Below are 17,980 nucleotides of genomic sequence, written 5' to 3'. Positions count from 1 at the left end.
CAAAACATCTTCTTAATCAGAAGCCACTGGTTTGGGATGTTCCAGTTACTAAGGTTTCGGTCCATTTAATTTGTGCCATGTTTATTTATTAATCAAAACATTTGAGTGAAAAGCCTTGCAGAAATTTTAGTGTATTCCATACATGTATTTAGAAACCAGATTCTGCTCTGATAAAAATGCATGAACACACACAGTTCAGTACACATCTACTTTCATTTAGGTATTCATTAATGGTATTGCACAGCTCAGAGACCTTCTTCATCAGCTTTTCAAAATTTCCTGCAAATTACTCTTTTTTTTCCTCCCTAATTACACATCTAGTTAACAAGGACGGTTAATAACTTCAGTAATCACAGGGATGAAAGTTTTTAGTCATGTAATATGGCTAAATCATTTGGCTTTCAACTAAACAATGAAGAGTTACAGTTAATGAAATCTTTTACCTTTCCTGCACTGGAACCAACAACAGAACCAGATCTGCCTAACAAGGAGCCAAACCCACAGATAAAGAGGCTTCTAATATACAGAAAAGCTACTCGCTGTTCTTATCTCTGAGGGTAAGAAGTCTGCCACTGGCTTCTTTCCACACTCACATTTCCTCTTTCTTTCACTGTTGGGTTTTAAAACAAAAACTCATACCCATTCAACTTCTCCTCAAGACTCCAACATACTTGTTAAAAAGAAATATTCTAACATTTACACATTCTCGAGGAGAGGAGAAAAAAAAAAAAAAAAAAGAATTGTATCATGGCAGTTCTCTCTAGTTGGTGAGATTAGGAATATGTGAAAGATGCATATTGAGACAGTTTAAAAGCCAAGTTTTTAGTTATAAAAAAAAGAAAAACCTGCAATTTTGAAAGCTGGAAGTTATTCCCTGTCACGTGTTGTGTGTGTGTTGTCCCCACCACCACTGCCTCGGAAATCCTGTCTTCTTTTGACGCTCTTCTTTCTACAGTTGATTAAGAGTTCATTTTACTTTATCCAGAGGCTTAAATGTGATATTGAAAAAATGTAGGGTTTATTGCCATGTATTATTAACAGCTTTGTTTCATATAGTATTTTTTCTTTCAGCTTTTTAATTTGCAAACAATCTGTACAATAAAAGTCTCCTTTCTTTCTCTTAAAGAATTTGTACACAGGTCAGGCTTACATTAAATAAGTTCCTTTAGTTCCTGCTGCTTTACCAGCCTAAAATTTCACTGGCCTCTTCTATTTGCTTACCTGAAGGCAAGGGATAGTTTCACTCAATGTAACTAAGGAAATCTATTTCCTGTAAAAAATTTCATGTTCATCTGAAGTATTTTTATTTAAATGCTCAAGTACTTCCACAGGTTTTGACCAAAGATTTTAACACTGCATTTTTAATAACTGATCCTTTACGTACTGATGGCGTAACTTGGAACTACCAACCTATTCTATTTAACAGCAGAAGTAATGGTCTACCACACAACAAATTTAAGAGGTGGCCAAGGTTTGGAATAAATCACTCCGTTGCCTGGAAGAATCTGGCTGTCATTTGCAAATACATCTTAGTTGATAACAGTACCTGATATAATTTCTCAGTATTTTACTATCTCTTGTTATTTTAGTGGGTCATAGCTAAAGACAGTCATCTGTGCTGCAGAAAATACGCAAACAGCTGTTCAAAAGTTCATAGCATTTCTTATATACTGGCATCGTCGTATTCAAGAGCTGGTTTCCACCTGAATTTTAAGGCACATACGTGCTCTGAAAAGTGCACTTAAAAAATGGCACTGTGGTATCCCACATTTGTCTTCTCTCAGATTTCACACCAAGTCTGTGCTGTTTAGAATTAAACAAACAAAACAAATCTTAATACCTTCAGGGAAAAAAAGCAGAAGCTTTTTGATTACAGTTTGGTTTGTTTGGGGTTTTTTATGTTAATGTCTTGACATCTGGTTGTAGAAATCTATTAAATAATCTCTTCAAGCAACAAACTATGTAAACATAATTATGTAAACCTTATCTGTAGAGCTGATGTTTGCTTTAAAGGTAGGGAAACTGAAACACATAGGTCTAGTATGACCTATTTAAGACAACACAGGAATAGTATGGCATCAAAGGCATGTGAAAGATAGAGTGACAATCTTAAACTTTAAACAAGCACTGGAAAAAATTCCAAGAGGCAGTTGGAAAAAAGGCATTCTAATTTAAAAGAAGAAAACACAAACTAGCAGAAAATGACCCTTAAAAAGACACTGTTAGAACGAAACCAACACAGAAAACGAGTGGACAGAACTGAAAATTATTCCTTTCTCATTTAACATCAAAACACAGTGAACATGTTTTAAGGATACAAAATTTTTTTAAAAGTTAGTTAGTTAGTAGGTCATCTGGTTTAAACATATGTATGTTTTAACGTATATCTGTCGTCACAAAAGTAATTTTGGATATTCATCAACTGAAGAGGAAAGGGACACAAGGTAGGACAGGTATACATACAATCTGTTTCCGACAAACAGCCTTCCGATAAGGAAGAGATACTAAATCATAGTCATTAAAATAACAGAGGCAGTCTATTAACCACCATGTAAATGGTATCTGAGCCAGATTCTGAGCCTACAGAAATCAAAGGGATCTTTCAAATGAATTCACAGATCATTCCATTCCACCCTATATACACATACACAAAACACGCAGAGAGAGGTAAAGGTAACCCTAATTCAACTCAAAATAAGCTTTCAACAGAATTACATTAGGAATTAAAGTTAGTTAACAGTGTTTAAAAGTAGCATTTAAAGCTGTGAACTAAAATTCTTATGACAAAGTCAATGGGAGTTGCACTGCAAAACACGCTAGTATTTTCTAGAGAAAAGAGGAAAAAGGTCGATGAAGATGCACTTCATCTCATTCTGTCACTGCTTTTGGTTTTGAAGGGGTGGTACCATTTAAGAGTGGGAATTCATAATCTAGACAGGTCACAGATTCTTGAGCTGTCTTAATGCAGCCACTCTTAAGGAAACACCCAGCTATCATATACCAGATCTGAGAGAAGGCAGAAAAATCCCACAGCTATCTGCACCTGCTCATGCAGATAGAGGTACCCAGCAGTACCAGAGTCCTCAGCAAGCAAAGGGTGCAGCTCCCAATAGAAGCTGCTAGGTTGCCTCAAAGAACCATGACAAGTAGAGGTCAGTATTTTGGGCAGTTGTGCCACTACATCCTCCGGAGGGCAAGGAGCCTGGCATGGAAGCTCCCTTATATCATTAAGGCTGCAAGTCCACCGTAGCTGAAGTTAAGTTAAGCCTGCACTACTTCTGCCTCCACCCACAGCTGCATTTTCCAACTAGGTGTACAGAAACAACCTACTTGCAGTTATTTCATTTTCTTATTTTTCACATTGAGATGAGGCCAAGAACTCTGATTTTGCTGGAAAACTCTTAGAAGCATTCAAGGGCACTTGAAGCTTTTAAGTGTATCCCCTGCAGCTGTTGAAGTAAAAGCAAAGCAAACGAGCCAGCCCTTGCCTCCACCAGCAGCACACTGAGGCTGGACAGATGCTGCTGCTAAGACTGAAAAGGGATGCCCGTCAACCCACTTGTTCAGTGCCCACCGCCCTTATCTTAACAGCTCTGCACTTTGAACGTAACAGTGGCATTGCCTGCACACAACAGCTATGAAAGGGCTCAGATAGGCTTTCTAACAAAGTAATACTCTCTTGATTTATTTTAAAATCTCTCCATCTCTAATAATTTTTCTTCTTTGCTATTCAGCTAAACGCTTTTCTCAGTGGCAACATCTCTTTGTATTTTGCTCCTACGTTGGCACCCTCTTTACATGACTATGTGGCACCACATTAAACCATCCATACAATTAGACTGAAATCTGACAAATTTCAACTCAAAGCAAAAGATGATTTAAGTGCTTTACTTAATAAAAAGCATAATATTGCACCGAGATTTTTTTCCCCTTCAGATTATTTCCTTTGAAATATGATGCAACCTCTCTTCAGAATTAATGCACTGATTGATTTCAAACTACAAATACTATTTTTCATGTGTGCATTTATCTTCCAGCACACTGAATGGTTTGCGCTGTCGTTGTGGTTTAACCCAGCAGGCAGCTGAACACCACACAGCTGTTCGCTCACTCCCTCACAGAGCAAGGCAGGAGAGAACTGGGAAAAAGCTAAAACTCATAGGTTGAAATAAAGATCATTCAATAGGACAGAAAAGGAAGGGAAAATAATAATAATGATAAAAGAATATACAAAACAAGTGATGGACAACGCAATTGCTTACCACCTGCTGACCGATGCCCAGCCAGTCCCTGAGTCACGGGCTGCCACCCCCTGGCTGACTCTCCCCAGTTTTATTGTTCAGCATGACGCCGTATGGGATGGAATAGCCCTTTGGCCAGTTTGTCTCACCTGTCCTGGCTGTGTCCCCTCCCAGTTTCTTGTGCACTCTCAGCCTCCTCACTGGCAGGGCAGTGTGAGAAGCTGAAAAGTCCTTGACTCAGTGTAAGCACTGCTCAGCAACAACTAAGGTATCAGTGTGTTGTCAATACTATTCTCATCCTAAATCCAAAACACATCCCTGTACCAGCTACTAGGAAGAAAATTAACTCCCAGCAGGAACCAGGACAGCTGTATAGCATCTATTTTTCTTTTTATTAATTGCATTTTTTTTTTTTTAAATAATGAGTAAAAATTTGATAAAATAAAGAAAATCCCTGAGGGGTCTTTTCTGTTTCTTGAACTGTTATATACAGTATTCAATGATCAATCACAATATTGTACAAGTACCCCCAGCATTACTTTACAAAACTATAAACCAAATGTGTTTAAATCATGCCTACTCTGTAATCAACAGAAATCGTTTGCAAAACCAGGACAGGGAGCGAGACAGAGCCTAGAGGTCCAGTTGGAGGGGGGCTGCCAAAGGAAGGGGCAAGGCGCAGGGTGTTCTCCCCCACGAGCCTTCCCAGCTGGGCCATAGCTCAGCCAGCCATGGGGTTGCTTAGCCAATGCATGGGGTGAGCCTTGCGGCAGGGGCCGGAGGTAGGAGAGAGACAAAGGCTACAGCATTACAGTAGGAAGTAATCCCCAAGGAACGCTGCGTGGAATGACGTACACAAAACAAAAATAATCTACTGTAAGTATCAGCTGACATCTTAACTCATTTCGTGTCACCGTTCATCACCTACTAGTTAAAATCACCGCCATTACTGCTTTTAAAAATAAACTCACAGTTTGATTCTAACCTTTGACCAACTGCAGGTTGTAAAGAAAATGAATTCTTCCTTCATAAGTGAACCTACATCTCTTTTTCAAGTTGCTACATCAGATGCATCTTTCATTGGATCAATTAAATTCATACAGATTTTAAGTCATCGTGAGGTGACCATAGTTTTTGGAGAACTCTCTCCAAGCATGCTAGATATCCTGTATAGTATCTTTTCTTCTCCTAAACGCACCCAGAAATCTTCACACTTTCTAATCATCAGCTCTAAACTCAGTACTGAGGCTGTTCTATCATCCCTAGTTTTGTAATTCCATTTTTATTCCTTAGAGGAGGCATCCTTTCCAGATTCTAAAGAACTGTTTGTGAATCAATATCAAATTAATAAAGTTACAGTCTTTCTCCTACTCTCCCCCTATATACTGATGCAAAAATTATTAGAAAATACTCCTTTTGAACTCCGTGTTTAAATCTACCTAGACGATCTCTCTAAGGATACCTTCAACGTAATAATGTGGTTTGTAAGGATATCCTGTTAAACCGTAACACAAAGACAAGAAGGAGATAAAGGAAGAAGGAGAAACTGAACACCAAACACACTAACCCTAACGAGCCGTAGGGCAGACAGTAACAAGAGACCCGAACTCCTAAAGTCACTGATAGATGAACAATAAAAAGAACCACACAAGCGCAACCTTATCAGAACTTTGCAACTGATAAGAAAAATAGAAACAAGGTTAGCTATGGCTGGACTTGATGAACTCAAAGGTCTTTTCCAACCTGAATGATTCTATGATTCTATCTATGGTTACCAGTCTCATGGGAAAGAGCAAACTTACTACATAATCTTTGAAAGGCACTGTAAGACTGTGTGGGAAGACCAGCATCTGGAAAAAACAGAGGTCAAGGTCAGCGACTGTGCAAAGGCCCTGCGGTGTGGGTATTGATATAGGACATATTCAGGGCCCAGGCTATTATTTGAGTGAACGTGAGCATGCTTGTGAATGAAGGGAGTGAGGGTGCTCATAGTTCTGCTAGCAAACACCAACCCTGATCAGCCAACACGACGGAATAAGCTTGTGCTGCCTGTGCTGTTCACATTTATGAGAGTGTTGCCTGCATTTGTCTTTTCTGCCTCTCTTGTCCCTGTGGCTACCCACGTACGTGTTGTGGGTGCACATCTGTGCAATACACGCGCAGCCTTACTAGGGCTGGGTCTGTAACCTGGAACAGCAACAGCCTCCATCTAACAGACCTGCAGAAGAAAGCTCCTGATCTGAAATCCAAGGGATTTGGCTTTCCTTACCAGTCCACAATCTCCCATTTTCAAAAACGAATTTTAATCAGAAAGTTATTGAATAAATCCACTGGGGTAAGTACATTCTTTCTGAAACTGCAGTTTATTTATTTTGTAAAGTCTTCCCATAAAGTCTGGTATGAAGAATTTCCTCTTCTAGCCTTGGAAATAGTTAATTAAGTAATAATACTTAGGAGAGCAAATATACAAAGGGTGAAATATCACAGTGTATCCTCATCATTAAAACTATCCACTCTCCCATTAACAAATGCATTTAGGGAACAGGAGACAAATCAAACAGAGGTAACTCTGTTTCAAGACAGTTTCTAAAATAGTTCTGTATTTCCTACTGAATTAAGACCAGCATGAGCAAAACTAAGAGACCACGTAACTCTGAACTTCAGGTGGTACACAGCACCATTTCAGTAGCACAAGGGCCACAACATATCTCCCATTTCCTCCCAGCAACAGCAGTATCACTAGAAGATTCTGCAAGGAGTCTCAAAAATACAATAGATACTATATTCAAAATGCAGACTTGTGGTACAATGCTTACAGTGCCCCTGTGACCCGACGTCTAACTGCTGTCATACCTCTACAGCAACAGTTGTTTGGCATCTTCCAGGGAGGTACAGAACTAGTGCATCTTGCAGTATCAGGCCTCTGAAGACAGCCTCAGCTTGTTTCCTACTAATACCACCAAAAAAAAAATTAACAAAAAAACCCTTTTAGCTATCTTCTCACATTGATCATGCCAAGTTCACATCTCTTACTTGCTGGAAAGTGAAGTAAGAAATAAGGCTTCTATTCATTTTTCCTTCAGCACCAATGGGCATTTTTCCGAGCTTGGGTTAGTATACTTAAAGAGAGGTTATTAAGAAGTGAGATGAATCCCTCCCTACCACTATTTTCCTCCTAACAACGGTGCACTTTCAATTGAAAACTTGAAAAATGGAGTACAAAAACATGTTCTGAATACTTTATTCACTTCACCCTTTATTGTTGTTTATAACATTTTACACATTTCAAAAGAGCTCAAATCTATAGCTCTCACTGGGCTGTCATTAAATATCCATTAACACAGAATTCTTTTCACATCATCTTGATCACTGTTACTGCACCTTCCCTTGTGCTCAACGGCTAAAATTTACTTTGCTTCCAAAACTTCAATAAGCATTAATTACATCACATTTAAACCTCAGATTTTTATCTATTTTCATCCATCTGATTTTCAAATTTTCCCCATTTGCAGTGGAAGGAGAGGATAACAAAATGTGAGACTCGTGAAGGAAATCTAATTATAGTGTAGATGCTTTGCAAGTTTCCACAAGCCTTAAGGCACTGCCACACACATCTCATCTAATCCAAGCATCTCATGAATGCACCAAAACATTTTTCTGATCGTACTGAAAAAACTGTGCTCATTTAAATGACATTTAGAAATGGATTTAAAAGCAATGGCCTGTGGATACTTTCTGAACAGTTTTGCTCTTCATCAGAAACAGCTTCACAAGGGAAGTGCATGTTAAGCTTACAGGCCATATTCACCTAAAAAAAAAAGCTATTTTTTGCAAGTTTTGATTTTAGGAAGTTCCTTTTTTTTTTTTTCCCCAAAGATCTTTAATCTTCAGGATTATACTAAATAAACCGTAAGAGAGGGATTCTCAGTGGAAGATGACCTATAAAATGACAAGCTTTACAAAAACACTGCTTTTTCTACATCTACTCACAATCTAAATCAAAATCTGAACCCATGTGGAAGATATAAAAAACTGGATGAAACAACATATGCTTTCATAGCCTTCTGTAAATCATTTTGTTATTCTAAGTCACCATTTTAAAACCAATGTGGAGACTTCAGGTAGTAGCATACACTCAGCTTCTTGATTACTGATCTACCTAACCATGTAGCAGACTGCTACATTTGGTGCATACAGAACAAAACCACATTTGTCTCTAATGGTCTTCGAATGTACCTATATAATAACAGCTTTAACAGATTTAGCATCATGTTTCAAAAACTGATTTAAAGAAAAAAAATTAAAAATGCCAAACATACAAACCAGGAAACTATTCCAAGCATCAACCACAGTTGGAAGAAATGGAATTAAGAGGATGAAATAAGAATCAAGATACACACATTTGATACTTGCTGAAAGTGAAGGAACAGAAGAAAGTTAAATTGATGGAAAAGCTAAGCAAAGATCTTGAACAAATCTGAAGCAAAAGCAGAGAGGAAAAAATTAACCGTGGCTTTTCAAAAAGTTAGGAAGGAGAGAGATATAGGAGAATTCTGTAACCAAGGTGTGAAAAAAAAACCTAAAAAAAAAGAAAAAAAAATCAAGAAACAGAGTTGTCACATCTGCTGCTAGAAAAGATGTCAAGTGGACAAAGATCTACAGCAGTCTGCTTGCTGGAAGGAAATTAAAAAAAAAAGTGGGAATGAAATAATTAGTGTTACTGCAGAAAGGTCAGATGACAGAGTTTGTGCTACGCCATGATGTATTTTGGCCTACAGTAAAGTATGGAGGATTTTAAAAGAGCAATGATAGTCACAAATGATGGATTTAAGACTTTGTATAAAAGGGACTGCTGAATGCTCATGAGGGGATGTATAAGATGGGATGAAAGTATGTGACTTTCAAAAGATCCTCTTTCAATGACACAAGAAGGGGCGCTAAGACATCCATACTCGCACAAAATCTGAAGTCATGAAAAAAAGATAAGAAAGTCTCCTAGTCCTTTTGTTGCTTTCATATCCTTTGTTTGTAACACACTTGAATCTCTTCTCAGTTTCATCCTCTTCCTCCAAATGAAGCTAAGAAATAACTTATAGCACTAGCCTCTCAGGCTTACATACACAACCAAACTTTTAATAGCCAATTCAGACAACGATCAGGCACCTGATCAGGCTTCTGCAGTAGCCATGATACACGGACTCGGGTGGTGGTTCTTCCTTCACATCATTGAGATGCCACCCAAAGATTCAAACTCAACTAAGTATCTCCTGCCAAGAGATTAAGTTCTCTTTCGGGAAGGGAAACCTTATGAGGTGGGAGAATTTTTAAATACCATTGGGAAGTCACTGTGAAAGTGGCCACATGATTCCTTTTTACTGTGAGACAGTTCAAATTTTTCCCTAGCACTCTTTCATTAATGAAGGACTGATGACTTGCCCCACTGACAATGCAATAAATTCCCAAAAAAATATTAGTGAGAAACCAATGGCTGAAATGGCTAAAATAATGTTTATTTATGACACTTATCTATGATTTCTAGAACTTCTTTCTATAGTGTGAATTTAACTAATTACACATTTTCTGTTACCAAAAAAATTGAAATATCTGCCCCACACAGTAACAATGGAGTTTCTTTATGGGTCCCTGGAAGAGTGGATCTTCTGATCACTAGAATAGCTTGGAAGAGCTTCAACTGTGGAGAACTGCGCATGCAACTGTGGAAGTAATATGAAAAGAGAATGCCTCTTTTGAAAAGTGAGGCAGACAAAACGAACAGGACTGGCCACATCACCAATATCGTGGGGCTTTTTTGTAATTATGGAAAGCGTCAAGCTTCCTGTAACCTAACTTACTACATGAGTGTTTCTCACATTACACCTAATTACTGTCCTTTATGAAATGAAATAAATGAATGATAGTATGCCAAAAGAAGGAAACATAACAAAAAAAAAAAAAATACGACTTCTGATTGAGGTACTGTGAAATGAGTGTCTAGTTTTTAGGGCTGCCATACTGTATTCAGTCACTGCATGCACATTGCAGAGCAGGGCAATAAAACATCACTTTAATGCTTTGGAAATTAGAAGCTTTGAGTAGAAAGTAGGTGTAAAAGAACACATAGTCCTGGGATCTTGCTTTTATCTGGAGAAATTCAAACCCTTGCACAATGACTAACAGAACAAACTCAAAGACATCCAGCTGTGTTCCATATGACATATGTGACAAGGTCACAAAACTCTGCTTTGGTCCATGACAAACAATACAGAACCAGTTTGCAAACTTACGGTCTGCAATGTAAAGGTTTTTAATTGCCAGAGAGCAGTAGATACTGAAGTTTTCAAATTACAGCCAAAATTACAAAATACACTATTTGAATAATTCATTAAATAAATTCTGATAGCTGTAATAACACTGATGCAACAACTTAGCAGCTTTGCCTACCTGAAATGTAATATTGAATGTTGAGCAAGTGGTAGTCTGAAGCCATTTCAGAGACATTCTTTCACTTCCCCTTCCCCAAAAACATCTTCAGTATTTGTTACAGCACATATGCCAAACAACACTTTCTGTGAAACAAAACCTTCCACTGAACACTGTTTAAAAAAAAAAATTAAAAATGACAGTCCCACTAAACTCTTGCCAGATTTTTCAGTTGTAAGTAAAGCTCCACTGTTAGCAACAACTAGTGTTGCATAAGGCTTTGCATTATCCAGCTGCTTAGGTCAGAACAGTTTTCCTGTGAGCAGTGTACTCCTGAAAAAAATGATGAATTTAAATGAACTTGTACTACACTTATTTCACAATATATTTAAGTATTTTTCCTCACTGAGCAATCCATATCACAGTATCTATTTCTGCATTCAGTAATTGAGGTAGAAATCAACTTACCCTATGTTTTTCCTTTACTTTCCTCCTGTATTCTTCTTTGTCAAATTTGTCTTCTTCCCGCAGTATCTCTTTGGCTTTATCTAAGTTGATACCACTGGCATCATCTTCCTCATCTGCTTTTGCCAAACTGGATTTTTGCACAGGCGGCCACTGCTGCACTAACTGAATTATACATGTCAACAAGACAAATAACGGTTAGGAACATTTTTCCACATCAAAGTTTTGACGTCCTAAATATTTCAAGAAATTATTTTTCTAGACCAAGTAAAAAGGCCATTTACAAAGGGGAAAAAAAAAAAACCACAAAACTTTTGCACAATACAAACTCAGATACCTTATTTAACATCCCATTCAGTCAAACCTGAATATTTGAAAATAATGTCTCCATTACACCATATTACAGTTTAATGGATTCACTTCAACTTCTTCCCCTATTTTTCTCACTTTGCCTAATGGAACAAATAATTTATAATCCTGCTAGTCATTTTGAGAGAAAAATGATATCTGCTTTCAAGAAATAACTCTCCAAAACATATGCAACAGAACAAAACACTAGTAAATCTAGAGACAGTGTGTTTTCATTTAAACAATCAGTATTCCGACATATTAAGTGAGAGAAAAATGAGGTAAGACTTCAACATAGTGTACAAAAAACGATGCCTGCAGGTTCAAGTTTTGCGGTAAGCAAGGAGAACAGATGTGGAGGGTTTTATTGCGTGAAAACTAGATTGGAAATATTTGATGACTCAAGTTTGACTTGTGGATGACATGCTGAGCACATAGTTTCCCTGAAATACCTGAATCTCTAAAGCAAAGACAAAGACTACATGTTCACCAAAAAATATCCCCACCTATCTTATGACCTAATAGCTTACACCTCGTGGCATGAGCAGACATCATCTGGGGGTTACCTTTGCACTCATTCTTGCTTATGGATTGGTAGAGTAGTATCTCTTAAAAAGAAACTGTATGGCAGAAACTAGAGAATGTCTTTCAGATACAAATGCAAAACCAAACATGTTCAGGACTCCCTAATGCACACAGGGTGTTATCTACCTGGACACTGATAAACCCAACCTACTATTTCTACTTCCTTTTATAAAATGGACTTTGTGTACTTGTATTTTCTAGAATGATAAATTTATTAAAGGAGTTTTATTTTATCAAAGAGAAGCATGTGGAGTAGAACAGTAAAACTTTAAAGCACAGTTTTACACAGCTCAGAAAAAAAGCAGGAACATCCTTTTACATTTCATTAAATAAGTCACCCCTCCTCTGTTGTGCTACTTTTTAAATTATAATCTTTGTGCTCATTTTTTTCCTCCATCCTCACTCCTTTTTGCTTCATTGCATAGAGGCATAAAACATTTGTACATGTATTTTAAGATGAGAAAACAGCTTTTGAATATCTAAAAATATCTGAAGATACAATCTCCAGTCAATGGGGCAATCTCTAAAACCTTTTAAATTTTGTCTAATATCAGTAATTATATAGCTATACTCCCTTCACCTGCAATACAAAATGCTTTATTTTATTTAGTCACTAAAGCAAATTATATACTTGAAAAGGTGACCTCTCTTTCAGTTTATGCCTTACTGAAATTAATTTGGAGCAAAAAAAAAAAATGCTACTTTATTCTTAATGCTGGAAATGGAAAAACAAAGAACAGCATCTGAAGCTGTGAAATCAAATGTCAGAAAATTTTATGGAGCATGGAGACTTGCTAGTGAGGTTACCGCCACAATGAAACTCTAGAATGACTAGCATCCAAGTAGTTCCTTTTGGTATAAAAATCAATACATTTTTCCAGAGGCTATTAAAAGATCAGCTAAATTACTGGCACATTTCAATGCACTGCTACATCAGCATCAGGAGGCAAAAATTTGGTACTACTTTAGCTTTCCTAACAAAATTTTTAAACCAGAAATAGTGAATGTTGGAAATGAAACCAGAGACTGTTTTTAATTCCAGTACATTAACTCAAGACTTGGGGGAGTTTTGGCAACCACCTACAGGAAAATTGGTTTACATTTCTGTAGAGAAAAAATAGGCTCTTTATTCCACCTGAAATTGAAGATAATAGGCAGAAAAGAGGTACAGTTCCGTACATCCACTAACATCTTACACATGCAAAGGTGAAAGAGAGGTCAGTGCTCAGCATTCCTCTTTTTCCCCAGTGGAACTGAATTCTAAATCAAAACTGAACAGTTTTGCAAAACTTAAAATCAATTACGAAAACCACACACTTTTGAAAAGCGTATCTTTTTATACAGATAGAAAGTATTTTTGTCTTTATAGAAACTACAAATTCAGTTCCTATCAAAATACAGTTATTTTGAATGGATCTTACCTCTCCATCTTCAGTAAAGACTATTTTTGTGTTCACTTTAAATTTCTTCTTCAAGATTTTTTTAGCTTCTTGGGTTTTAGTTGTTTTTTTCTTCATTTTTGATTTTGATGCATTCTGTATAAAAGTAAATGAGATTTCTTACTTTTTTTTCTAGTCAAAGAGTATATGCTTCAAACTTCTTTAAAAGCCATTAAATGTATTAAAATGTAATTCTTAAAACACATGAGTAAGAGTAATTTCCACTAAAAATTAGCTAACAGACCTTTCCATAAAGTGTTTTAAGCAGGCTGTACCATGAGGAACTTATTTACCCTGATAGCAATTCAGCATAACTTAAACACCGTCAGCAGCAGGACACCTGACTCGTTCAAATCTCACTAACCTTTTGGGACAAGGACACTAGATTCACCAGCTTATGCTGCTAGCAAGCCTCATCAGACAAGAAATCCAGTATAACTGACTGAAGCCATTAGCTATAACTGATCAGATACCACTGTCATCTCACTTGTCATCACGTTGTCCCCAGGCACCACAGCACACCAGTTTGAGTTATTTCTGTGTCAATGAAGGGCACTACTGGCCATGCAAGAACCTTCCTATTTTGTAACTCTTGTCCCTTGCAGCCCCATCAGGGTGCACAACATCGGCGCCAGGAGATGTTTACCCAGCTTAGCATTATGTAACATTTGAAAAATCACAAAAGTTATTATCACCACAGGAAAAAAGTTGTAAGGAAACAAAGTGGTGAAGACACCAGGGAAACTAATAAATGAGTCAGCAAAGATTGTGAAATCCAGACATTAACACCATAACCAACAGGCTGAGATTGTTCTTTCCTGGCTACCATTGAGAAAGCAACACTGACCTGAAAAAGCAAATATTATCAGCAAAACAGTATCCCTGTATAAAACACACGGATACTGAAGTTACACTTGTGTGTGTGTGCAATTTTGCTGTCAGAAAGAAGTAAAGAGGTCACTTCTATTTTTTGACAGAGATTGAGGATTTATCCAGTGTATTTTTGCATTTTGGAGGTAGTTTGCAACTGCAGAAGGACCATTTTAATTACTTCCATAAAATGCAGTGGAAAATAAATGGCCACATCCATCGATGGCCTGCATGGGTTGCACAGAGCCACCCATCTGGTGGTAACATCACGGAAAGAAAGAATGTGGAGATTCCCAACCTCCAGGTCTTCTTGTGAGAGCTCTCCTTTCAAGAACAAAGGCCTTACATGTTCAGGCATCTAATGGGACACAATACACATACAGGACATTTTAAGCAATAATTGCCATTGCAGAAAGTATTTTATAGCAAAAGATAATCCGCAGGAATAGGTGGAGACTCCATAAGAGAAGACCCACAACTCATTCATCATCCTTTAAAGACTGCAAAGCTCCACTGCTCAGGAAAAAGCGCCAGAAAAACAGCCACTAAAATGTCTAAACTTCTGATAAATAATAGAAAGTGGTCAAAGCAACCAGAGGGAAAAAGGAGAAACTGAACTTTTCCTCACTTTTCTTTTTTATTTTGGTCATTTTGATCAGTTTCAGGTACCACACCAAATCCACTATAAAAGAAAGCAAAAAAAATTAACTCACAAAGTTACTGTCATTATGGTCAGCACACTAATGCACAGAAATATGAACTATAAAAGAGAAATATTACCGTCTTCCTAACAGGAAAAATGGTTTGTGACTGCTACTGCACTGTGTTACCAACTAATGACTGTATCTATTATAGAAAATAGTTACTGTAGCAGCACTTCTGATCTCAGTATTGTCATACAAATTTTGTTGCACTGTGCAGCTACTACTACTTAGGTACACCTTTAACAGGTCAGAAAGCTGCACTATTTCCTCACTCCTGTTGCTTATCCTACAAACACAAATTGTTTGAGAGTCTACACGAAAACAAAATCCTTACCTCGAAATACAGACTACTTAGTAGAACAACAGGAATTGTCCAGAGGAAGAATTTAAAGAGAGATGTACTTCAAGGTGGTAGGATGACACTTCTCACTACAACATTTTCTTTCACCAGTTGCTTTGGTTTTCCTTTTTTTTTTAAATAATCTTTCACTTCTGCGCTGCCAGTATTATTGGTACCACCACAACATGTTAATGTAAAAAAAAGGTGACAAAGTTTCAAATCAGTACATCACTATTTTGTAAAATTATATTTAAATGTGAATCTCGGCTGTTTACATCTCTTGGCTTAAAAAGTTTTCCTGGCTAAAGTGCACAAGTACCCAACAGGCTGCCTTTGCATACACTCACAGGCAGTACTTCCAGCTGTACCTTGTTCCCCCCTCCCTCCTCTGTGTGACTTTGAGAAGTAAAAGTATTTTGATGCTGCAAAGTAGCATCAAAAAAAAATGGGGTAGGACAAAATCTCCAAACAAAGAGGAAAAGAAAACAAATGGGAAGATAAATTCCCTCGCTATACATCTAAAAATCATAGTATAAGACCAGTGTATGAATTTGGTAGATTTACAATATGCAGCATTAAGGAAAGGTAAGAGATCAGAATTTTAAAAAACATACAGAAAAGAGCATTAGTATAAAACTCTACACACCCCATAGACAATTAAAGTGTCTATTTTTATTGGGATGCTTTCTTTGCTTTGCTAAACTGAACACACTTCAAAGACGATGGCTACCAAGGCTCCCTCAGCTTCAGACACTGTCTCTGACTGACTGTCACAGTTTAAGACCAAGTGTGCTCAGATACCAGAATGTTTTCATAACAGATGTAGGCACAATTTTACAAACTACATGACTTTACTGTTCAGCAGGAGAAGTGGTGCAGCCCAGGAGGGAAGTTGGGTGGGTTAGTGTGGTGGTAGGAACCACCTCCCTGTCCCAAGGGGGAGGCTATATGGTCCAGAAGAGTCAGGCAAGTCAGCCATGGAGTATATATAGTCCTGGGACTACCTCAGGGTCCATAAATGCTGCTTTGGTCCTCTCCTGGGGACCTCTCTCACATTGTTCTGGAGTCCCTATACAGTCCAAAAGTCTCTCTCTTCTGTCACCTCAGTCTCTCCCTCCATATGTCTCCAGTAGCATCTTTCAGAACATCTACGCACCACATCTCACGAGCCTCTCCCCGTATCTCCTGCCCCAGTGGCTGCTGCTCTATCTTGAACATATCTGAGCCAGGAGTTCCTCCAACTGGCTGCCGTCTTAACACAGGATGGGCTGTTTACATCCATCTCAGCTCATGGCCTCCTCCCCCAGCCACACTAATCCTGTGACCCCCTCACCTAAATACCTAATACCCTCACCCAAATTTCTCATGCCACTCCCTGTCTTTGCTTTGACTCCACATTTGAACAGCTACATTGAAACATCAACTTTCCATCAAGCAGGAGTCTGATTCACCCATCATCAAAAGCATAACACCAGTGGATACCAGCAGACCTCAGGCTTTCCTAATCTTCAGTGCCAACTCTTGTTTCCCTGCATTTTCAAGCCATTCTGCTTACTCATTTCTCATTTTCATCTTTTGTACTAGAAGATATCTGACAATTTACAAGCAGCAGGTTGGCATTTAACCCACATTCTCCATGGCTTCATCTCTTTTCTTCACAACAAATTCACCACACCAGCAGACACTACCAGCTGCTGGAGGCTGCTAAAAGATCTCCTCCATCTGTTAACCTCAAGTGCTGCTAAGAATACAACTGTGGCAGGAGCAATGGCTCCTCTCTGACTGCCCGGTAAAGAGCTGAAATCTGCGGTCACAGGCTTTGCAGGCAGAATCAGTGTCACATCAGCAGACAAGAGTTTCTGCTGACAACCAGACCTTGCCCCTAATGCCAGAGCAAGCCATAGGCCTGGGTGTTTCAAAGTGAGCAGAGAGGGCATAGAAGCTCCCCACGTTGACTGTCTCACTCAGGAAACACCGTGTATAAAACCCTGCTCAACTAATACCTACCCCAGTAAATCAGTTTCTAAAGCTGAATTATACCATCGAATAAGCCATCAATCAGAACAAAGTGGGCATGCATGATCTGGGCACAGGTCTTCATGTTGCTGTTAGGTATCAAAGGCACTCTGCAATCGAACTCAAGTTGGCAACACAAGTTAAAGCACTAGCCAGCGCACACACCCTTCAATGAGAAGAGGCTACCTGCTGCGCACCAGCACTTACATTTTGCCCTATGCCAAATAAAACAGACCCTCACGTCTCACCTTTCCTTCTACGAAGATGTGGCAATAGTTAAACTGATCAAACAAGATCAGAGTGATAATAAACCTCTTTAAAATGGCATATAACAGTTAGGCATGAGAAGTTAAGTCATGTGAGTTTACGAAAATTTCATCAAATGTAAGCTCAAGTTGCAGGGTTGGGTCTTCCTTTTGCACATGCACAGGCCAGATGGCTTGCTGGATTGTTTAATGAGTTAGAATAAAAACTAGCTCTTAGAAGCACAGAAAATTCAAACATTTTGATATACCATCAGAAACAATACAGCTAATATACAAGTTCTTGTCT

The 17,980-nt window shown here is 38.1% G+C and overlaps 1 protein-coding gene across 1 annotated transcript in view; it reads right to left on the bottom strand.

The window, feature by feature from the left end:
* DDX10 (DEAD-box helicase 10) overlaps nucleotides 1–17,980 on the bottom strand; it is a 183,926-nt gene that overhangs the window by 63,191 nt on the left and 102,755 nt on the right. The window contains exons 14-15 of the mRNA XM_086481793.1: nucleotides 13,481–13,594; nucleotides 11,130–11,291 (exon numbers count right to left, since the gene is read on the bottom strand). Coding sequence (XP_086337919.1) covers nucleotides 11,130–11,291; nucleotides 13,481–13,594 — 276 coding nt within the window. The remainder of the gene's footprint in view (nucleotides 1–11,129; nucleotides 11,292–13,480; nucleotides 13,595–17,980) is intronic.

This window comes from Leptosomus discolor, chromosome 1, assembly GCF_034619465.1.
Source record: "Leptosomus discolor isolate bLepDis1 chromosome 1, bLepDis1.hap2, whole genome shotgun sequence".
Lineage (NCBI taxonomy): Eukaryota > Metazoa > Chordata > Aves > Leptosomiformes > Leptosomidae > Leptosomus > Leptosomus discolor.
This window is presented reverse-complemented; position numbering and strand designations above follow the sequence as displayed.